The sequence below is a fragment of the Monodon monoceros genome, unplaced genomic scaffold (genome assembly GCF_005190385.1).
Source record: "Monodon monoceros isolate NGI ecotype Baffin Bay Population unplaced genomic scaffold, NGI_Narwhal_1 Super_Scaffold_6, whole genome shotgun sequence".
NCBI lineage: Eukaryota > Metazoa > Chordata > Mammalia > Artiodactyla > Monodontidae > Monodon > Monodon monoceros.
In genome coordinates this window covers 94304828-94328145 of record NW_021703783.1, presented here as the reverse complement: position 1 = coordinate 94328145, position 23318 = coordinate 94304828, and the positions used below count along the sequence as shown (strand labels likewise).

The following is a 23318-nucleotide window of genomic DNA, read 5'->3' as shown; positions in this document are numbered from 1 at the left end:
ATTTGCTCGTTTGGAGAAAGAGGGAACGGTAGGGCTACGACCCGCCGTATGCAGATAAGCAGCGGACGTCGCAAAGGCTCACGGGGAGAGCCCCGCCCCTTCCGGTTCTTGCTCGGTTTGATCTGTCGCGAGATTTCGTCAGCCGAACGCCGGAAGCCGCTAGTTGCTCCGTAGCGGCCGAAGGGGCGGGCTCGAGGGCTGAGGGACGATTAGCTGCTCGCGGCTCGCGCGGCGGTGCAAGATGGCGGACATCTCCCTGGACGAGCTCATCCGGAAGCGAGGGGCTGCGGCGAAGGGGCGGTGAGCGGCTTTTTCTCCTTTCGGGGTTCACGGCCCGAGTCTTAGCGGGCCTCGGGGCGGAGGAGGGAACGGTCTGGGCGCGACGCGGAGGGCCGTCTGCTCCCGCCCCCTGCCACAGCCGCGCTCCCCATTGGCCCGGCCGCCGTCGCCGCCGCGGGCCCGGCCGCCCGGCTGCCCACTGGCTGCCGGCGCCGTCGCTCCGGCGGGCCGGGGGGAGGCCGGTGGGACCGCTGACGGCGGAGGGGCCGGACTGCGGGGCATGTGGGAGCGGCCCGAGGGGCGCCCCGCGGGGGGCGGAGTTGCGGTTGTGGAGGGGACGCGCTGTCCGCGGCCCGGAGGGTCTCTCCGGCGCAGCCCCTCGTCTGAGGAGCCGGGCGCTGCCCCACGGTCTCAGCGCGGCCTCAGAGTTAGGACGACTGGAGTTGCGCGGGCAAGTGATTTGCTCAGACTCTGCCGGTCTGTTAGTGCCGAAGCCGAGATCCACACCCAGACCTTTAATTTCCAAATTTTGCGCCTGGTTCTCCTCTAACACTCGACTCCCTTTGTGCGGCATTTCAGGTTCTCTAAGCGCTTTGCTGTCCAGGCGGTCTTTGCTCTTTTCGCAGCCCTGCTGGCCCGCTCTTAATGTTTTCCCCATTTTCCAGATGAGGAGCTGGAGGCGGAGTGAGTTGCCCGAAGCCACGGAGAGCTGAGATCGGTGCCGAGTGCACTTTATGAGCTGGCTGAGTTGGCCTCAGGCTTGGGCAGAGAAACAGGTGGGACGGGGCTGGAGGCCGGCTGTTTCTCGATGGTTCGCAGAGGAGACTGTTCTGTATCTGGGTGAGGAGTCGCGGGGATGGTTCGCAGTTAGGTGCCCCGGACTTCGTCTGGACCTTCAAATGTTGTTAGTCATTTCCAGCCTTTGTGCGCTCCAGTTCACCTGTATGAAAGAGTGGGAACTTCGGCCAGTAGTTTTCCAGCACGCGTTAAATTAGTTCACATGTCCTGTAAACAGCCGGGCTGTAAAGGTAGATGTAGTTTTCTCAGATAGTCATTCATCCAGCAGACATGAATTTATTAACACTGCCTGCGTGCCTGTGGCTAGAAAATGGATTCTTTTACTCTCTGAAAGGTATCCCCCCACCCTCACCGCTGCACACATAGCCACTGCGCCCGCCACCACGGAATTCACCAGCCAGCACTTCACCTGGCTTCTGGTTCATGACAGGCACCCAGCATTAATTTACTCTACCATTACGTGTGAGTAGTTCTCTCCTAGGTCTTCCTTCTAGTAACTGGTGTGGAATTGGTGCTGGGTCCTTGGGCCACTTCTAAGCCCATCCAGGTTTCACAGGTTTGCTCGACAGTTGCCGAATGAGCCAGCTTCCCAGGACCTGCGCTTCCTGCAGTCACTTCCCTCAGTTCCTGACTGCAGGCGGTCTGTACTTTTTTTGGTGTTGATGTGTGCAGTCTTGTGTTGGGCATTGGGTGGGCATGCAGGGAAGGGAGGATATGTGGACCCCTGGGAAGAGCAGAGACTGTGCAGCCAGGCAGACCTGGTCCCTTGGCAAGGCCCATTGTTGGGTCTGTGCCTCCCTGGCCAGGTGACTTCTGAGCTGGGCAGTTTCCTCATTTGTAATAATGGTTCCTGGTAGGTGGTTGAGAGAATTAAATGAGAATGTAAGAATGTATATTTTAAAGTTTGTACCAGATAGTAAGGGTTTAGCAAATGACTTTAAAGGAGTAGAAGCCCAAATCCCTTCCCCCAGGGTACATAATAGCTAAGCATTGGGGTCCTAGAGTCAGACTGCCAAGTTTCAATCCCTGCTTCTCCCACTTTCCATATGATCTTATGAAAGTTACTTAACCACTTCATGCCTCTCTTCCCTTATCTATAAAATATGGGTAATATTCACTTCATTAGGTGTTGTCAGGACTTAGTCAATCAATGTATCTAAAGTACATCAGAAAGCATCTGATGGGTACTGAGTGCCCAATAGATGTTAGTTATCATCATCGTTAAGGAAGGCTTTTAAGTACAGAAGTAACATCCCGTCTTCAGTGTGAGAATATTGCTTTGCTTTTATGTGAAGATTGGATTGGTGGAAGTGCAGGCCAAGAGACAGTGTAGAAGAAACTGGACTGCATGCTGTGTTTGGGTTAAACCTGCTGGAAACTCCATTTTTAGTTTGCTTGCACAGCCAGCAAAGGGAAAAACTAGATGGGGTGGGGAGGGAGTCCCCAGCAAGGACTGAAAGGTCTGAACAAATTTCAGTGAACAAACGTCAGTTCCTACAGTAAACAAATGGCTATTTTACATGCTTTCTAGAAGAAATCACCTTACTGGAAACTTTGGTTTAATGTAGCATGGATGTCCCAGGAAGAACTTTGTGCTTAATAATTTAGGAAGAAAGAACCTATGACCATCTCAGAAAACTTCTTTCCTCTTCTTAGTGGAAATAGCAAAGGACTGAGCCCATGGAAGTGTGAATAACCCCTTTTCTCAGGTCATGGAATTTGCTTGTTCTTCCGAGCAGCCCTTCTGTTTTGTGTTCATCGGATTGTGTGAGTCAAGAAAGGTGTCATCGTCGTTATTACCTGGCCCCCAGTTAACCGTCAGGTTCCTTGATCAATGTGAAGTTAGAGAAAGGGGGGAATGATTTCATGGCACTTTATCCAGGCCATGGTGAGGTGCTCTCCTTCCCCACACACAGCACACCTCTAGTGGCTCCAGTTGTTCAAGACCCATAGATGAGTCCTTCCAGGGCAGCACTGGGCACCAGCTGTGGCGTGGGCCTGCCCCTCTTGTCGATTTCTTCCTTTAGATGTGAGAGTATCACTGATTTGGTTAGTCAAGTCACCCTGTCTTTGGTTTGCTCAGTTCACCCCTCACAGGATAGCTATCTGTCACTCCCTCCATGTCGTTAGATGAAGGTGACACGGCAGCCTTAGTGGGGAAGTTGGGCCTTGAGTGTGCTGGAGGTGAGCAGCTCTGGGCCAGATGCATATGTGGGAGTCCTTGGAGCCATGGGGAGAGGAGGTTAGGGAACTTTTGAGTTCAGGCCAGGGCTCTGGTCCTGGTACTCACTGCTGGTTTCCTTATTGAAATAAGGTAAAGGAAATTAGATCTAAAACAAGGAGGAGGTAAATGAGTTGCTACATTAGCTTAGAAGGGAAGAATTATAATTTAAAATGAAACATCTGCACAGGACTCTCTTGGAGGGTAAGGGGATCGTGTCTTGTTTTTCCTTGTGTCTCTAAAGCACATAGTTCAGAATTGACCCTCAGTAATTGTTAGAACTAAACTGTGTTTCCTCCCTAAGATGACCTCAACACACACGTTCTAACCCAGAGACCCCCATGGATTAAAATCCACTTTAGAATAGTCCAGGGCCCCCCTTGTGGGCCCGAATCCTTTGGACTGGACATCTGTCCAGAGCCAGCTGCCACTCTGCTCTCCACAGGTAGATCCAAGAGGGTGAGGCATTCCTAGCCTCAGACAGACCCTCCCTGGTCATGTGTATGCCAGGCTCCAGCAGGGGACTGGGGGAGGGGCACAGGCTCCAGAGGGCATTTGCCCTCTCGCCCACACCACTCTTCCTAGGACCTGGTGGCGTGCCTGGGGAGCATCTGGAAACAGTGTACAGTTGCACTGTTTTAGGTGTGATGGGTCCAGGCAGTTAAGAGACTTGCTCAAAACCTCCCTCTCTCCCCATCCTGAACATTTACTGAGGCCAGAAGTGCAGAATGTGTTTCGGGAACATCAGATAGTCTGCTGTGGGAGGTGAGGCTGCAGGCAGTGGGGGCCAGACCAGTGGTTCCACTGAGGGGTTGGGCTTTGTTAGAGAACTCTTAGCAGTTCTTGGAGCAGGAGGGTAACATAACTGGTTCTATGTTTTAGAGACCTGCTTCTAGCAGGAGTGTTTATTTGAAAAATTCCTGATGACTAATGCCTGCCATATAAGCAGTACTGCTGCTTGCTGGGATGAATGGCTGTCTTTTCATGCAGGGAGAGGAGCAATGATTATAAAAAGCCTGAACACTGAAACCCCCTAAAGCTGCTTATGAAAGGAGTTGAAAGAACTGGTGTAACCAGGGAACTGAATACATGGAATTGAGGGAAAGTAGCTTACTCGTGCTCTTGCATCCACAGCTGTATCACCTCCCTCCCCAAAATGTACCTTTTTGTGCTGTTCAAATAGATAAAAATACCAGCACGAGACATCTTGGTGGTCTTCCTTGCTAGACAAGCAGTATGGTTTGTGGGTCTCTGGTGAGCACCCTGTCCGCCAGCCTCAGTGTGTGTGCTCACCCTCTCGTCACTAGAGGGTACGCTATATCCCTGGATGTGACTGGAGTCCTAATTTTTTCCTTAGCTTGGGGACAGTATTCACCCTTCCTTAACTCCTTGAGTCCTGTTCTTTATTTTTGACCCACGCTTGATTTATTGGTGTTTTAACTAGGTATAGTGAAGTTCAAATCCACCTTTCACCATTATAGCTCTATTTGGGATAGTTACTCTCCTTGAATCTCAGTTTCCTCATCTATAAAAGGTGGATAATAACCTAATTCTCAGAGTTGTGAGGGTTAAAGGAGGTGGGTCAAAGTTTATGGATCTGTAGTAAGTGCTCAAAACTGTTAGTTGAGATTGCCTTCTTTGTAAAATCTTTCATAAACCGTGGTAGCCAGTTGCCCCTTGTGTGGCCATGGCAGACATTGTTTATCAACCGTAGACTTCTGTGAATTCTCAATGCAACACTTCAAACAGCCATTACAAATTATCAGAGAAGGGAAATTGTTGAGGAATATGAATAAATTAAGGTTTCAGAAGCCTAATCTCCCCTGCCCTTCCTTCTGCAAAGGTTTACTGTTCAGACCCAATTGGAATGAACCAGAAAACTTTTGAATCTGCCCCTTTCTTCATTCTCTGTTCAAGGATATGAATTTTGTTTTCAAGAATCTCATTGTTGGGACTTCCCTGGTGGCGCAGTGGTTAAGAATCCACCTGCCAATGCAGGGGACACGGGTTCGAGCCCTGGTCTGGGAAGATCCCACATGCCACGGAGCAACTAAGCCCGTGCACCACAACTACTGAGCCTGCGCTCTAGAGCCCGTGAGACACAATGACTGAGCCCACGTGCCACAACTACTGAAGCCCACGCCCTGCAACTAGAGAAAGCCCGTGCAGCAACAAGGACCCAACGACCCAACGCAGCCAAAAACAAATAAATAAAATAATTGTTTTTTAAAAAAAGAGAGATAAGCTGATAATCCTACATCCATTTAAAAAAGAATCTCATTGTTCCTTTAATTATTCAAAATAGTTGCTTTCAGTAGCTTTTTCTTTTTTTTCTTGGCAATAATGTTTAATTGCTTGAATGACTGGTGAAATTGGGTAACTTGACTTTTTGAAAGCATAATTATGCCATTGGGTCTAGATTTGCCCAATTTTATGGTATTGTAAAATCATGGTGTATCACACGATAAGATCATCCCACCTCCTGTAGTTATAAATATCAGGAACCTTTGGTAGGGGTACCCTGGTGATGGGAGGAGGTGGGATTTGGAGAAGACAGATGAAGATAGGAAATCTTCATTCAGGAGGCCAGGCTCAAGTTTGGGTTAGGATGTGTCTGACCTCCACTGGTGGACCTGGTCATCAATGAAGTATTCCACTGTCAGTGTGTATGCAGCCTGGTTCCCTTTGTAATGTCCAATCATTACAAAGAGACCAGCTGCTTTCTCTTCCGGGAGACCTTTCCTGAAGCTCCTGCAGCTCGGCAAGATCCTTGTGGGTCCCACTTTTGGAGTAAGGGCCAGAGTGGCCCTGTGCCATGGCTGTGTGGGTGCCCCTCTCTCAGCTGGGAGAGCGATTGGTGGCCAGGATCCTAGCAGGGCACTGGACCAGTTGGTGAGGGCTGGGTGGAGGACTGGCTTTGCAGGGGCAGTCTTCTCTAGGAGAAGCCCTTCCAGGGCAGCCACCCCTTCTCCCGTCTTACCTCCCCTGGGGCTTGGAGTAGGAAAGAGAGAAGCTTGGAATCTGTTATAATGGAAAGAGTCTGGAGTCTGGGGTCCAGTCCCAGCCATGCCACTAGCTCTTTGATTTGGTTTCTCCTCTGCAAAATGGAAGAGATGGCAGGTGATCTCAGAGATTGTGAGCCTAAAAGGAGAATGTAAGTTAGTAGCCCTGTAGGATCCCTGACATAGCTCTTTGAGCCTTTGTCATTCCCCTGGGGCACTGTTGACATAGGGGAGGAGCTGTAGGATGTACCCCCTGGGAAGCTCTTAATCCTGTGGATGATGCAGGCTTGTAAACAAATCATTGTGATGCTGCGTGGTAAGTGCTTTAATAGAAGCTTTATTTAGTGCTTTGAGGGCTCCAAGGAGAGAGCCTTCAGCTGTGGAAGTTATATGGGAGAAGTGAAGGAATGCTCTTGAGCGTGGGGAAATGGGGAGAACTTAAACGCCTCCTCAGCTCCCCCCTCCCCCTCTGCGAGAGCAAAGACGCTACAAGCTGTGGGCTGTAGGGGGCGCTCTCCACATTTGGTCTGCCTAGGGTGCCTTTTGACACTACTCTTTCCAGGAACCCTGGGCTACCTCTAAGCCCTCCCATGGCCCCACAGACTTTGTTTTGTTTTTAACATCTTTATTGGAGTATTATTGCTTTACAGTGTTCTGTTTCTGCTGTACAACAAAGCTATACATATATCCCCATATCCCCTCTCTCTTGTGTCTCCCTTGCACCCTCCCTATCCCACCCCTGTAGGGGGTCACAAATCACCGAGCTGATCTCCCTGTGCTTTGCGGCTGCCTCCCACTAGCTATCTGTTTTACATTTGGTAGTGTATATATGTCCATGCCCCTCTCTCACTTTGTCCCAGCTTACCCTTCCCCCTCCCCGTGTCCTCAAGTCCATTCTCTATGTCTGCATCTTTATTCCTGCCCTGCCTCTAGGTTATTCAGAACCATTTTTTTTTTGGATTCCATATATATGTGTTAGCATACGGTATTTGTTTTTCTCTTTCTGGTTTACTTCACTCTGTATGACAGACTCTAGGTCCATCCACCTCACTACAAATAACTCAATTTCAGTTTTTGGGTTTTTTTTAACATATATAAATTTATTTATTTATTTTTGGCTGCATTGGGTCTTCGTTGCTGCACGTGGGCTTTCTCTACTTGTGGCGAGCAGGGGCTACTCTTCGTTGCAGTGTGCATGCTTCTCTTTGCGGTGGCTTCTCTTGTTGCGGAGCACAGGTTCTAGGCTTGCAGCTTCAGTAGTTGTGGCACGCGGGCTTCAGTAGTTGTGGCTCGTGGGCTCTAGAGCGCAGGCTTAGTAGTTGTGTCGTACGGGCTTATTTGCTCCACGGCATGTGGGATCTTCCCGGACTAGGGATTGAATCAGTGTCCCTTGCATTGGCAGGCAGATTCTTAACCGCTGTGCCACCAGGGAAGTCCCCTCAGTCTCCCAGAGTCTCTACATGAGAAAATAGAGCAGGCATGGACAAGCAGTCCCACCTACCCACCTTAAACCTAATCTGATTGATTCTGTAAATAACCCCTTCCACTCTCTCTTCCACCTGTTTTTTTTTTGTTGTTGTTTTTAAATATTTATTTAATTATTTGTTTGGTTGCTCCAGGTCCTAGTTGTGGTATGCGGGATCTTCGTTGATGCGTGTGAGATCTTTCTTTAGTTGTGACCTGCAGGATCTTTTTTTTAGTTGTGGCATGTGAGATCTAGTTCCCTGACCAGGGATCGAACCCAGACCCCTGCATTGGGAGTGCGGAGTCTTAACCACTGGACCACCAGGGAAGTCCCTTCCACCTGTTTTTTGTATAAACCCACCGGAAAGTACTTAAATCCTAATTTGCCATTTTTCAAAGAAAACTGACGTTATGCATCACTGCCTTAGGTCTGGCTCTGGCATAGTAGTGGCAGCAGGTGTTTTTCCACTATGCTTAGAATAACAAGATGACGGTCCAGGTTTTCTTTTACTGGTGCCAGGAAGACTCACCTTTGGTTGCACTCCTGCTGTTAGCAGAGGAGCTGGTGGACAGTCTCACTCGAGCTGGCTGAGGAAGAAAGAGGCAGTAGGAGAACCCAGTGGCTTGCCCACTATGAAGGATGCCTCCTGGGAGGCCTGCACAGTGATGTGGGACATGGTATAGGAACTTGTTTATTCAGTAGTTTTACCTTCTAACCCCAGGTCAGAGATTTTCAACACTGCTGTTCTCCAGGATCACCTGTCGAGTGAAAAATGCATATGCCCAGGCCTTCACCCAGATTTTGGACTCAGTAGCTCTGGGGTGGGGTTTAGAGAGCTGTATTTTTTTGTTTGTTTTCTTTCCTTTTTTTAGAGCTATCTATATTTTTAAGAAGCTCCTTAGATGTTTCTGATACTGAGCCAGGGCTCAGCAACACTTACAAAGCACAGGGCAGTGAATCAGGAATGAGCCCCATCCGCCATTTCCCTCCCAGTCCGGGGTAGGGAGAGAAGGGAAGAACACAAAGGATAATAGACACAAAGGAGGGCTGTCCTGGAAGAATCAGAGAGGGTTTCCCAAAGAGGAGGCGTAGGAGTTGGTGTCCCCAGGCAGGGCACCTGCCACAGGACTGTTTGTGTGGCTGGAAGCCTTATGGTGGGGTGGGCAGAAGCCCACAGATCCCAGAGAGGACTTCCAGGATTGGACTAGAAGCATCTTCTGTTTCCTCGCAAGCCATTAGAAGAGCCAACGAAGGAGCCCCAGAAGAGAATGGGACTTGTTTTATGGTTCCTTTCCAATTTTAACAGTTTCTGGATTGACATTTTTGTTGTTGCAGACTGTGATAAGTATATATTTGGTCTTTGTCCTGGCACACAGTTTCTAAAACCCTTGGAATTTCCTGAGTGATAAGAGTGATAGGAGCATCTTTTGTTCTAATGAAGCAGCTGTTGGTAGGCCCCTAGGGAGCTTCAGGACAGGGGCTGGTCACCAGAAAGACCTAGGCATGATTAGCCTGTTGGAACTTGCAGCTCCACCCCACTCCCTACCCTGGACCTCCAGGGAGAAAAGAGGGGCTAGAGATTGAGTTTATCATCAGTAACCAGTGATTTGATCAATTATGGTAATGGAACCTCCATAGAAACCCCTATACAATTGAGTCTGGAGAAACTTTGGGTTGGTGAACACATCCATGTGCCAGGAGGGTGGTGTTGCCATACCCTTTCTCTGTACTTTGCCTTACACATATCTTCTCCTTGGCTGTTCTTGAATTGTATCCTTTGTAATAAACTGGTAATAATAACTAAACTGTTTTCCTCAGTCCTATAAGGTATTCTAGCAAATTATGTAACTTGAGGAGGGGGGGTCGTGTGAACCCTCCATTTATAGCCCGTCGATCAGATGAACAGGAAGCCCAGGACTTGGAATTGACCTCTGACTTGAGGGCAGTCTTGTGGGACTGAGCCTTTAACCTGTGGAGTCTGTGCCAACTCTAGGTAGTTAGTGTCAGAATTGAGCTGTCAGACACCCAGTTTGTGTCTAGAGACTTAGAGAATTAGTTGGCGTGAGGAAAAAGCCTACACATTTGGAGTCAGAGTATTGTGAATAGAAACAGTTCAGAGTGATTATTTTTCTTTCTACCAAGCCTTTATATCTTAGTCTGTTAGTCCTCTGGCTCCAAGCCAGACCCATGTGTTGGCTTTCTTGGTCCCAGCCCAGTGGGGATATCTGCCTGCCCTGGAGGCAGGAGGCTGCCGGAGGCCAGCTGGGCACCCTTCGTTAATCACTCAAGCTCTCTAAGCCTGTTTCTTCTCCTGTAAAATGGGCATAATAATGCCTGCTCCACAGGGTGTTGAGAGTGCTGACTGAGAGCATGGATGTGGAAGCACTTTGGAAACTGAAGTTGCTCTTCAGGTGTGTGGGGTTTTGATATCTGGGAAATATTCTTATTTTTTGTGGTATTGCTTGGAGGTGTCTATCATACTGTCTAAAAACACCTGGTCTGGGAGCAAAAACAGTCTTACCTAGTGATAGAAACCAGCAGGCCCTCCCTCCTAACTTTGTTTACAGTGCAGAGTTAAAAGTCATAAAACTACGAAATAAGTCTCTATTAATTGTTTCCTCTGACAGGGAGCAGCTTTCTGGTTTCTCCAGGACTTTCTTTGTTTCCGGTATTACCATGGCTCTACTTCCACAGCCTGCTGTTGATATCCAGATCCTCTTAATGTTGCAGTTTTTATTTGCAGGCTCAATGCCAGACCAGGAGTTGGAGGTGTCCGATCTCGTGTTGGGATCCAACAGAGCCTTCTCGGCCAGCCAGCACGCACAGCCACCTTCCAGCAGAGGTTTGATGCTCGGCAGAAGATTGGCCTCTCAGATGCCCGGCTCAAGCTGGGAGTCAAGGATGCCCGGGAAAAGCTTTTGCAGAAAGATGCCAGGTTCCGGATCAAAGGGAAAGTGCAAGATGCCAGAGAGATGCTGAATTCCCGCAAGCAGCAGAGCACGGTGCCCCAGAAGCCCCACCAAGTGGCTGATGCCCGGGAGAAGATCAGCTTGAAGCGGAATTCCCCTGCTGCCTTCATGAGCCCACCCATCGGGACAGTGACCCCTGCTCTGAAGCTCACTAAAACCATCCAGGTAGGTTGTGGCTCCTGTCACAGATTCCTGGAAACCAGTAACAGCTGTAGTTTCAGGCCAAGGACCAGGAGTGTTTAGGCAAAGTGACAGTTCCCCCAGCTGTTTGTGTAGTAACCATATGAGGTAGGCAAGATATCATCTCACTTTTCTGTAAAAGAAAAGGGTGGGGGGTAGTCCAGAGAAATTAAGTGATTTTCTAAGTGAAATAGTAGTAGAGGGAAGTGAGAGGAAAGGACAAAACATTGACTGAGCTCGTGCTATGTAGCAGGTACTTAACGTGTATTCCTCACTGCAACCATGGATTATTACCCCAGTTTTATAAAAGAAGAATCTAAGTCTCAGAGATGTGAGTAATTGTGCACAGTTACACAACCGGTCAGTGGGAGGGAGGACCAGGATAGAAGCCCAATCAGACCTGGCTCTTAGTGCAGGGTCTTGGCCACCTGCACAGCCGCTGCCCCAAAGGGAATGGAAACAATACCATTTAATCTTCTCAGCATCTTTGGTAAAAGGAACAGCAGCAGCAGTGAACATTTATTAAGCCAGGTTCATCGAGCCCTGCAAATGCATCGTCACGTGATCTCTGGGATGATGAGTCTTCCTGTCGCTTTCCTGCTTTGGGCATAAGGCGGTCTTGTAGGGCCTTTTACCACAGACCAAAACTGAGTGCCCACCATATTTTAAGTTAAGTGATCCTCTACTCATATAGAGAACACATGCAGGCCCTGTGGGATGAATTGTGACCACTGGGTATTTCTAGGTTCCACAGCAGAAGGCCATGGCACCAACTCATGCCCATCCTGCTGGAATGAAGATCAACGTCGTCAATAACCACCAGGCCAAACAGGTGGACTGTGTGTGTGTGTATACACACGTGTGTGGTTTTGTTTGTTTAAATTTTTTAATATTTATTTATTTAGCCTGTGCTGGGTCTTAGTTGCAGCATGCGGACTTCTTAGTTGCGATGTGCAGACTCTTAGTTGCGGCACGCAGACTTCTTAGTTGCGGCACGCATGCAGGATCTAGCTTTCTGACCAGGGATCAAACCCAGGCCCCCTGCATTGGGAGTACGGAGTCTTACCCACTGGACCACCAGCGAAGTCCCCCACACTTGTGTGTTTTGATGTGGCCTTCCAAGTGGATTAACTGAGGCCTGGCCCAAGGTTCCAATTTGAAGAGTTGGAGGAGGGATTAATTACATTTGACACTTTTTGCAGTGTATGAGTTTTAAAAAGAAATTTCTTAAATGCATAGGGAGAGAGAGGCAAATTGAAATTTTTTTTATTTTTATTTTTTTTATAAAAGTAGTATGTGCTTATACAGAAATTTTGCAAAACAGAGAAAGGTTAAGGAAGGGGATAAAAAAGTCCTCACGCTCTGGCTCTCTACAGCCAGCCCCTGTTGAAATTCTGCCCTGGTTCCTTCCTGTGTTGTGTGTGTGTGTGTGTGTGTGATTATTATTTATTTAATGCATAGTTGTAGTTGTGATTATGTTATTATCCAGTTTCATGTTGTTTGTTTTCACTTTATAACTCAAGCGTTTTTCTGTTTCACATTTACTGTAAACATTTTAATAACTGCTTGATCCATTGAGTTGACATTCGAGTTTATTTCAACCATTTTCCCGTAATTTCCACTGTTAGAAATCCTTCTATGAACATCTTGGAGGAAAAAAGCTTTTTCTAGAGTTTGGGTTTATTTCTATAGGCCAGATTGCCTGGCACAGACTTTGTAAGCCAAAGGATATAAACAGACATTTTAGGGGCCCTTGATAGGTAACTACAAGGTACCCACTTGTAGAAAGGTACTTCTGATGTAACTGGAATTGCAGCACTTTCATTGCGCCCTTGGGGGCAGGGAGGCAGCCTGCCAGGACTTGAGCCCCAGTCTCCCAGACCAGTTTCCCCAGGCACTCCCCCTGCACCCACTTCTCCCCCCACCTCACTTACTCCAGCCCTCATCTCCCTGTTGTCCTTACTCCAAATGTCTGTTGAGAGCCTGCATACCACGTTAGCTTATATTTCTTTATTTTCAGAATTTATATGACCTGGATGAAGATGATGATGTTATAGCTCCCATTCCTAGTAAACAGATGAAATTTGCAGCCTCAGGCAGCTTTCTCCACCATGTGGTATGACATCTTACCTTCTTCCTACACTCTGGGTGTGTCTGATCAGGTTCATGGGAGAGGTGGTGGAGAGTAGGGCCTTTCAATTCAGAAATATTTCTTCATTTGGGTCATGAGATTATCAAAACCGGAACTAGTCCAACCCCTGGCTTTTATAAATGCTGAGACCAGCAGCGCGTCCACTGACTTGTTCAAGATCCCACAGATAGTGAAGTGCAGAGCTGCAGCTCCCAATTGCTGTGTCTGAGTCACTGCAGGGGAAATATGAGTGATCCCACAGGACAGAATCACATTTTATTTCCTTTGTGGCAGGACATTCTCCCTGGTCCCCTTCCTTCCATGGTCAGCAGCTCTGGCTCCATTCTTGAGTCTGGATTCCCTTGGTTAGTGTGTTAGCAAGAATAAACTGAGCCTTGCCTGAAGGCTCCACCAGGTGCAGCCTGCATGCAGGGAAAGCTCGATGGACTAGGATGCTGATGCAGAGAAGGAAAGAAGGCAGTTCCTCGGAATATCAGGGACCTCTGAACGTGATGCTCAGCTCAGTGCATGCGGCCAGATTACACACAGGGAGGCAAGTGGGTGCCCAAGCTAAGTGCCTTTGTTTGGTCTTCAGAGACCCAAAGACTCAGTTTTGGTCACTGCACTGAACATGTGGACTAATTTCCTGGTTACCGTTGAAGCTCTTAATGTGATGTGTGAAGCTGAATGATGCCAGTTTGTTACAAAGGGGCTGGGCCTTTCCTAACTCAGTTAGTGGCTAACCCTAATTGGAAAAAACCCTGTGTTTATATTAACTTATTTAAGACTTCCTTTCCTTCCCACCCTGTGAGATGGGTACTATTATTACCCCTATTTTACGGATGAGGAATTAGGCACAGAGAGGTGAAATAAATCTGCTCAGCTTGTAAGTAGTGGATCAAGGATTTAAGCCTAAGCAGCCTGGCTCCCAGGCTATGTGTTTAACCACTACACTCACTGGCTCTCGAGACTCAGAAAACAGCTTGAGAAATGTGGGGTCCAGCATGAATCTAGGTTCACCTGGATTGGCAGAAGCTGGTGAGTTGACCCTGTCCCATCATCTCCCTGTCTGGCTGCTGCATTCCTCCTTTCTCCTACGACAAGACCACCTGCCACTTCTGCCTCATGCATTTTTTTTCCTCAGACACATTAAAACCAGGGAGTTCACTGGTTTATATTTCCAAGGGATCACATCTGCACTTAGGGGTAACAGGTAAGTGAGGGATGGAGCTGTTTCTGCTGGTTTGCACATGCTGACTCTGCCAGCATGTCCCTGACAGTCTGGGAGCTGAGGAGGCAGGGCTACAAATCATTCCTCTGTGCAGAACAGGGACCAAAAAGCTGGGAGTCCAGGCCTTCTTAAGAGTGAGTTCCTATTCCCAGCCAGCCCATCGTGATAGAAGCGTATCTAGGAGTGAACTTGACCCTGAGCTTTTGGCCTCTTAACTCCAAATTGTAGGGTTTTTATAAAGTCTAAACGGTACGGGTGAGCCTGTGGCTCCTGTTCAGGACTGCGTGGAAGCTTCTTGGAAAGGGCTTCCCACACTGGAAAGTGGCTTCTGTGAACACACGTGCAGGCCGTTTTTCTCTCCTCCTGCCCCTTCCCTGGCAGCTGGCACCTTTCTGGCTTTAGATCGATAATGGAACTGGGAGGTGGGAGGCCTTGAGATACTGGGGGTTGTCAGCCCCCTGGGGTGTCTGGGTCCCTAGCTTTTCAGATTCCTCTCTTCCTCTTTGTTTAGGCTGGGGTGAGCAGTTCCAAGCTTTCCATGTCCAAGGCCCTTCCTCTCACCAAAGTGGTTCAGAATGATGCATACACAGCTCCTGCTCTCCCCTCCTCTGTTCGAACAAAAGCCTTGACCAACATGTCCCGGACGTTAGTGAACAAGGAGGATCCCCCCAAAGAGCTGCCGCCTGCTGAGGTGAGGTGAAGGTGAAGGAGAGGAAGTGACCACACTAGTTGAGAGTTAGCCTGTGCTGGGTGGGCAGTGTGCTGTGTGCATCCTGTTGGGTCCTCATAGTGCCTTTGAGGTGGGCGTTGCCACCCCCGTTTTACAAATGAGCAAACCAAGGTCCAGTGGCCCCTGCCCTCAGAGAGCTCACAGGCAAATAGGGAAAACAGAGCTGCAGACAGAGCACTGTGCCTGGTGATACAACAGAGGGCTGCCAGGAGCACTGAGGAAAGAGCATCTAATTCAACTGAACAGATACGGGAAGGCTTTAAAGAGAAAGTGCCATCTGAGCCGGGCGGGTCTTGAAATGTGAATGGCATTCCAGGCAGAGGCTCGGGCCCGAAAGGGCCTGGCGTATTTGGGAAATGATGAGAGGTTCCATTCCCTAGCATAGGGTGATGGGGGCATGATTAGAGGGGCCCAATTGTGACAGGCTCTCCATGGGGGTTTCCTCTGGGCCCTCCTGGTTGTTTGCCTGAAGTGAGCTCTGCTGTTCACTGACTTCCGGTAACGTTCTTTTGTCTGTGGCAGCCTGTCCTCAGCCCTTTGGAAGGCACCAAGATGACCGTGAATAATCTGCACCCTCGAGTCACCGAGGAGGACATTGTTGTGAGTACTGTGGCCTGCCAGAATTTCAAATCTCAAGCCACTTCTGTTTCAAGGGTCCCCAAGAGCACCCCCCGGTTAGCTGATTCTCTAAGAGGACTCACAGGACTTAGCATAGAGTTGTATCAGGGCTAAGATTCATTACAGGAACAAAGCAAAATCAACAGAGGGAAAATGTTCGTGGGGCAAAGGCTGGAGGAAAGCACACTCAAACTTCTGGAGTCCTCTCCCATTGGAGCCACACAGGATACACTTTATTCCCCCAGCAGTTGGTTGTAATGACATGTGTGAAACCAGGGAAGCTCATTAGAGACTCAGTGCCCAGGGTTTTTATCAGGGACGAGTCATGTAGGCACCCTCTGCCTAACACCAAAATTCCAGACTCAGAAGGAAAGCAAGTGTTTAGCATAAACTGCATTGTCGGCACAAACAATTTAGGCTCAGTGCGCCACTCTTATCAGTTAGGGTTATGGGAGCCCTTCCAGAATCTAAGTTCCCAGATGCCAGCCAAGGGCCAGCCTTGGAAGCAGACCTTCCAAAGGAGAGCAGTCAGGCCAGGTATGTGAACCCTTTTCCTCACAGCTTCTAAACCAGAGCCAGGGGAATTCCCTGGCGGTCCGGTGGTTAGGACTCGGCACTTTCACTGCCGGGGCCTGGGTTCAATCTCTGGTCGGGGAGCTAAGATCCTGTAAGCCATGCAGTGTGCCCCCCCCCCCAAAAAAAAAACTAAAACAACAAAAACAGAGCCAGGTGCCCAACCTAAATCTCAGGGCCATGGAATTGTGCTAGAATGGGATCATTTAGTCCCACTGTGCAAAATCCAGTGGTTCATATTTTCCTCAGTCTTTGGAATTTCTTCCTCCTTTAGGGGTTTTTATGATAGCTCCAAAGTAAAAGGGATGAAATGGACTGGTGTTACCTAGTGGTTGGCCCCTCTGGATTGCGCTTCTGGTCCATCCTGTCCCACCCTTGGCAGTCATGGGCAAAACCCAATTCAGGTACCTAGTGAAGGGTGGCCCAGACTTAGCCAGGACTTTTCTTTCCTTTTTTTTTTTTACATCTATATTGGAGTATAATTGCTTTACGATGGTGTGTTAGTTTCTGCTTTATAACAAAGTGAATCAGTTATACATATACATATGTTCCCATATCTCTTCCCTCTTGTGTCTCCCTCTCTCGCACCCTCCCTATCCTACCCCTCCAGGCGGTCACAAAGCACCAAGCTGATCTCCCTGTGCTATGCGGCTGCTTCCCACTAGCTATCTATTTTACGTTTGGTAGTGTATATATGTCCATGCCTCTCTCTCGCTTTGTCACAGCTTACCCTTCCCCCCTCCCCATATCCTCAAGTCCATTCTCTAGTAGGTCTGTGTCTTTATTCCTGTCTTAGCCCTAGGTTCTTCGTGACATTTTTTTTTTCTTAAATTCCATATATATGTGTTAGCATACGGTATTTGTCTTTCAGCCAGGACTTTTCAACCTCATTTTCATTCAGGCACCAATAAGACTGTTAAAGAACCCAGGTGCCCTTTTTACTCAACTGTTAGATCACAGAATGAATGCAGCTGGACTCCAGCCTCTCCCTGCAGCTGAGTCCCAGGTTCTATAACAGCCCATGTTTATAATGGCTGCCACGTTTGTTAATGGTTTTAATTGTGAAATGTGAGTGCTGGGTGATCACTTTGTGAACAGTGCACATGAGAATAGAAATTGTTGCCTGCTTTGTATAAGACTTGACAAATTAGAAAGAAAGCAATTTTTTCCTGATTATAAAAGTAATAATAGCTTTTATTTATTGAGTTCATTATAGCTATTATTATTTATATATACTTACTGTGTGGCAGGCATTTTGTATGCAGGATCTTTGAAATTACAGAGGAATGAAAAACGAATTACCTGTAATGATTACTACTCATAGTAAACTGCCAATAATCATAGTGAACTGCCAATAATAGTCATCCTCACCTCTTTTCTACCCAAATAAGTAATGTTAAAAGAAAAACTAATAGAGTTAGAATCACACTTAGTATTCAGTTCCGTATCTTGGTTTTGATATGAAGCATTTTCCCTTTTATCATTAGAAAAAAACCATTTCAACGACCTTTTCGTAAATCTTCTTTTTGTCCCCATAACCAACTTGTGAAGGCAGTTGCAGGTGAAGAAATGGCTTGGGTGCTAGTTGGCCTTTGCAGTCTGTATCCATATTGGGTTCCCTCTCTGGCCTCGGTCTGCGCAATGAGGAGGGAGTGGAGTTGGAATAAATGATGATGACACAGGTGTACAGAGCACCGCCTTGAAAACGACTTCAGTTGAAACCCCTCAGTCTAGCCAAACTAGGATGATTGGTCACCCTGCATAGAACTCCAGAATTTGTGTTTCCAACTGATTCCCAGATGATATATTAGCCACTGTCTTTGATGAGCCTATATGTCTGTCCATTCTCATTACAGACACTCTTGACAGAAATTCCGTATTCCATAACTATTACCCTTGTTGAGGAAGTGGGCACTGAGGCAGGAGGACTTTGGGGGTGACTTGGAGTCACAGGGACTCCAAGGCTTGTAAGCCCAGACTCAGTTCTCACTGCCAGAACAGCTCTTCCCCTCATCTGGTCCCAGGTTGAGGCCTGTGGATGTCCCAGGACCACCTAAAATGGAGCCTCCCTGAAATCTTGGCTGCTGGGCACGTTCAGTTAGAGTGCGGCCACCAGTCAACCCAGAGCCCTGTCTGGAGTGTGTGAACGGCAGGCTGGAAGGATGATGACTGCCCAGAATTCTGCCCCAACCCTAACTAACCCCTCTTGTTCTTCACAGGAGCTTTTCTGTGTTTGTGGAGCCCTGAAGCGAGCTCGGCTGGTCCATCCTGGGGTAGCAGAGGTGGTCTTCGTGAAGAAGGACGATGCCATCACTGCATATAAGAAGTATAACAACCGGTGTCTGGATGGTAAGTCAGGGAGAAAGCAGCCACCTCACCTTGCTGCTCCTCACTGCTCACAGCAGGCCTTCCTCTGAGATGGGTGGTTGGACCTCCTGGTGCATTAAACCCTCCGGGGCCACCTGTGTACTAAGAGCAAGCAGAGATGTTATGTTTTTAATTGAAGTATAGTTGAATTACAATGTTAGTTTCAGATGTACAGCACAGTGATTCAGAGATACACACACACACACACACACACACACACACACACACACACACACACACACACACACACACACACACACACACACACACACACACATATTCTTTTTCAGATTCTTTTCCCATATAGGTCATTACAAAATAGTGAGTATAGTGCTATACAGTAGATCCTTGTTGGTTATCTCAGCCTCTGCTTTTTTATTGGATTATTTAATCCGTTCACATTTTATGTGGCTTTCTTTTGCATTATATGAAAATCTAGTGCAGCATTTTAGTTCTTTTAATGATTTTTTTCCACTGTACTTTTTGAGTCACTTTCTTAATGGTTGCTCAGGGGTTTACAGTATACATTGTAGGTTATCAGAATCTATTTCAGGTTAGTATTAACGCAGTTGCAGTGAGATTTAGAAATATCACTCCTATAGGGCTCTATTCCCTCTTCCCCTTTTTTTGTGCTGTTACTGTTATACTTATCACATGCTATATAAAGTGGGAATCCAGTCCTTGTAAGGTTAATCCTTCATGGACAAAGTAGACATCTGAACATAGACTTTGAATCTTTTTTTCACTTAATTTTATACCGTAAGCATTTTCCCTTACTACTTGTTTCACAAGCAAGTTTGGATTGCTTCATGCTGAGTCCACTCTTTCCCTTACTTTGACTCTGATCTCCTGCATGAAGCTAGCTCTGTTGCCACTTGGCTTCTTGGTGCCATCATTGGCAAGGTTTCATGGACCTCATAACCCTGGGGTTTTCTTAGCCTCTGGCTTTGCCAAAGCCTGACAGCCCCGTCCCTAGCTGTGCAGCCAGGGCTGCCAGTGGTGTATGCTTTGACGCCTGGCAATGAAAGTGGCAGTCCGTGTCCTTCTGTGGGAGGAGCTGAAGTCCCACGGCAGAGCCTTTTCTCTTTTGGTTTTTCAGGGCAACCAATGAAATGCAACCTCCACATGAATGGGAATGTTATCACCTCAGACCAGCCCATCCTGCTGTAAGTTCCAAAGGTGGGGTGCTGGGGACCAAGTGGAGCTTTTCTGCTTGCCTACTCTGCATGATCATCTCTCTGTTCTGAGGGGTAAACTGCCTGTATCACAGCTCCATTCCATTTCCTCTGCTCTGATAGCAGGCAGCCAATCAGGAAGCTTAAATTTGTACAAAGTGGCTTGTCACATCATTTCTGCAGGGGATTGACCCCACAGGGGCTAACATTAAGACCTCGTTCCCAGCCTTATAATTTAGAAACACCTGAGAAGAAAGTGGCGAGCAGGCCAGTTGTGTCCCTCTTTGCACAACCGTGTGTGCGTTGTCCGGGTGAGCGGAAAACCCTGCCTCCTCATGATTGACTCTGGGGGACAGTGCTGGGTGCTACCCCTTGTTTTGTTACATACCCAGGCATACATTGCCTGGTCCAGGACTGAGGACTTTTTGAAGCCTGAGATGCAGAAAATGTCTAGACTGACATTCAGAAGGAAGTCCTTTTGTAGACAAGGATACACAGACCCAGGGAGAATGTTAGCCTTGCCAAGGTGGGAGGGGTAGTGTGGGGCAGGCCTGAAATAGACTTTGAAATACCGAAAGACGGCACTTTGAACCCTGGATATTGCGTCGTGTGACCTACATAAGTTTCTTAAACCGTGTTCCAGTATTAAGTTGTATTCTGAAAAATGTGCGTTTTATGACCTAGTGAGTTTGGGAACCACTGGGCTAAACCCAGTTAAATCTATAAGACTTCTCAGAATGTGTAATATGCCGATGTGTGTTTGACCATCCCTGAGGGACATGCAGTGTTTCCTAAACTTAAAACCCAGATCATAGCAGACTGCATCTCAATTTTCTCATCAGCAAATTTAAAAAATGATAGGTTTGCTATAAGAAATGGAGTAAAAGGGTACGGAAAGCATTATGTTTGGTGCTCAGCTTTTGAGAGATCCTCAGCTAACAGTGGGACCGCTCTCTACGTAAGGGAAACCCACAAGGACTTTGACTTTTCTCTGCTCTCTACAGACGGCTGAGCGACAGCCCCTCAGTGAAAAAGGAGAGTGAGCTGCCTCGCAGGGTGAATTCTGCCGCCTCATCCAACCCTCCTGCCGAAGTGGACCCTGACACCATCCTGAAGGCACTTTTCAAGTCCTCAGGGGCCTCTGTGACCACACAGCCCACAGAATTCAAAATCAAACTTTGAGCGGGGGAGCGAGACAGCCAGAAGCGGGGGCAGAGGAGGGTGGCTCTGTTTCCCAAAACAAAGCTTGTGATCTATGGGCCATTGGACTGGAGGCCCCTGAGCGTGGGAAGGGTCGCCGGGGGTAGAGAGCTTCCTCACTGGATGGTACCCGCCTTTCTGTGTTGTGTTCTACCCTGTGCTCTTCTGTATGTTAACATTTCCTGTAGTATGTCTCTTCTCTCTCCACCTCATCACCAAGGTAAGCTTGTGTTGCTCAGAGTGTCTCCCCCTAAACTCAGCCCTAAATTGTTTTTTTCTGTCTGGAAATGGTTCCCTGAATTCTCTGGGTGGCCTTCTTGAGGCCCAATGGAATGCAGGCCAGGGGCTGTTTGAAGGACACTGCTCTTTCTTCAGGGGTGAGGGTTTGACTCCCCTTTCTCTTTTTTAAACTTTTCGAAGTGGGGAATGGAAGCCCCTGCCATCCTAATAGGAACCAGGTCAGCTCAAGATCTCTGCCGCTCACTCTCCTGGTCAGTGGAGGTGGCCTAGGTGGGGATCAGGTCACAGGCCCCTTGTCCTCTCACCGCAGTTGGCTCCAGACCAGTGTGGTCTGGAGAGGACCCTGTGGCAAGGGCAGGGTGAGACTTGCTTCGCTAGGAAGAGTGCACCGCTGGCTCTTGGTTTGGGGGACCTGTACTGTGTCTCAGTCAACCTAGAGTAAATCCTTGAGTTCACACTCCCCTCTTCCCTTGAGTTGTGCCGAGTGCCCCACCCCAGCTCTCTTGGCCTTCTGGGCGTCACTGCTGGGAGTGGCTTGTATCATTAGCCTCCCATTTCTCACGCAGTACAGCATTGTCACACCCTGGTTTTGGTGCACATGCCAGCTCTCTGCTCGTTGGGTGTTTCAAAGGGCCTGCCTCCCGTCCTGTGACTCTGTGGGCCTGGGGGGTTATTTGAATAGGAGTTGTTGACTTACTGCTAGATTTTTTCTTCTGGCCTTAGGTACAGGAACAGGACAATAGTTAGGGGTGCTGAGAGGCGGCATATATCCAGCAGCCACCAGGGGGCACTGCTCCACTGTTGTGAGGGACCCACCCTGACGGGAGGGTATTTTCCTGCCTTGGCAGTCGGGGTAGGGGAGCGATGGGTGGTGGGGAGGGAGGTGAGAGAGCAAAGCAGCCTTTCCAGGCAAGCTGGTGAGTTGTTCCCTCAGTATGGTTCCAGGCATTTGGGGCAAAACTGTAGAACCTGGGGCAGCCCCAGAATATACCAGCACAGCATTGCTCCAGTGACATTCATTCTCAGTCTCCTGCCGGTTTGTTGGGACTGTAAAGGGAAGCCAGCCTAGCAGAGCTGGCGTGTTTTGGGGAGCGGGATTCTGGGAGGGCTACAGATCAGTAGCAGGTGGTATGGAAGGCACAAGCCTAGAAAGTATAAACGGGACCTGAGACGCTAAGAATCTCTCATGACCTACTTGGGGCCAGTCCAGTGAAGAAAAACCTGGAAACACGTGTTTCCACAGAGTTAAATCTGTCAAGCAGGGGGGACCCAGGGTTTGAACCGAGCTCAGTCCTCCAGGTCTGAGGTTGCCCAGGCCTGGGAAGCCCGAGGAATCTGCCTGTTGCTGCTCCACTTTCTAGTACTTTAAAGAAGGCTGCTTTCGTTCTCTTCTCCCCCCCCTTTGAATGGGTGCAAACTTAGTTCTCTTCAGCAGCTGGGAGACACGCCTCCTACACTTACCCCTCCTTGGCCCCAGAGAATGTCCATAAGACACTAGGACCTGGTTTCGCAGGTACTGGAGACAGATCACTGCGTGGACTCTGCTTTCGGGAGGGACGGTACGTATCCCGACTGCATGGCTTTATCCTCCTGTCTCCCCTCCAGTACCATGCCAGGCTGCTCTGCTTATCACAGGGTTTCAGTGAGCCCACCTGCAGCTGCCTGGCCATCTGGGCCCTGTCCTCTGGCTGGCCATATGGTACATTGCAGGGCAGAGCCTGTTTGCCCCCCTGTTCTACAGGATGGCATCGTGGGAAACAGAAGGTGGTAGGCCAATCCTTGTGTCCTTCACCTCCCACTCCCCTGCATTCCCCATCTGTGTCTCTTTTGTTCAAAAGGAGAGGAAGAGGCATTAAGGGATGGAGGAGGCTGTGTTACCCATTTCTGAATAAACATTTGTTATTCCTACTTTTGAGCTGTCATTTCTTAAAAGATTATGCTAAGAGGCCTCATGGAATTTGGCACAAGGAAACGAGGATTTGCCTCTGCTTTACGGCTCACCAGCTATGACCTTGGGACAGTTGTTCCCAGGACTCACTGAACTGCAGTCTCTGCAGCTGAGAGAATGTGAGCATCAGTGTATTGGAAGCACCTGGCAGAGGAACTCGGTACCTTCTGGGCCTAAAGTGCCTCACTGTG

General features: G+C 48.4%; 1 protein-coding gene across 2 annotated transcripts; it reads left to right on the top strand.

The window, feature by feature from the left end:
- The first annotated feature begins 147 nt into the window (after window positions 1–147).
- On the top strand, window positions 148–23087 carry POLDIP3 (DNA polymerase delta interacting protein 3). 2 transcript variants are annotated; one of them, XM_029205574.1, is made up of 9 exons: window positions 148–300; window positions 10509–10899; window positions 11660–11746; window positions 12935–13030; window positions 14788–14967; window positions 15529–15606; window positions 18417–18546; window positions 19664–19730; window positions 20744–23087. In XM_029205574.1, exons 1-9 carry the CDS (start codon window positions 242–244, stop codon window positions 20919–20921), a joined length of 1266 nt encoding a protein of 421 aa, XP_029061407.1. In that variant the 5' UTR covers window positions 148–241; the 3' UTR covers window positions 20922–23087. The 2 variants fall into 2 exon arrangements, with proteins under 2 accessions (XP_029061407.1, XP_029061408.1); XM_029205575.1 differs by lacking the exon at window positions 11660–11746 and having other exon boundaries at window positions 222–300; window positions 20744–21277.
- The last annotated feature ends 231 nt before the right edge of the window (window positions 23088–23318 follow it).

What these genes read in the sequence shown, in the direction of transcription:
- POLDIP3 (XM_029205574.1), top strand. Translation starts at nt 242, where the DNA reads ATGGCGGACATCTCCCTGGACGAGCTCATCCGGAAGCGAGGGGCTGCG. An exon ending in GCAGCTTTCTCCACCATGTG is followed by an intron (nt 13,031 to 14,787) that starts GTATGACATCTT and finishes CTCTTTGTTTAG; the next exon opens with GCTGGGGTGAGCAGTTCCAA. An exon ending in TCACCGAGGAGGACATTGTT is followed by an intron (nt 15,607 to 18,416) that starts GTGAGTACTGTG and finishes TGTTCTTCACAG; the next exon opens with GAGCTTTTCTGTGTTTGTGG.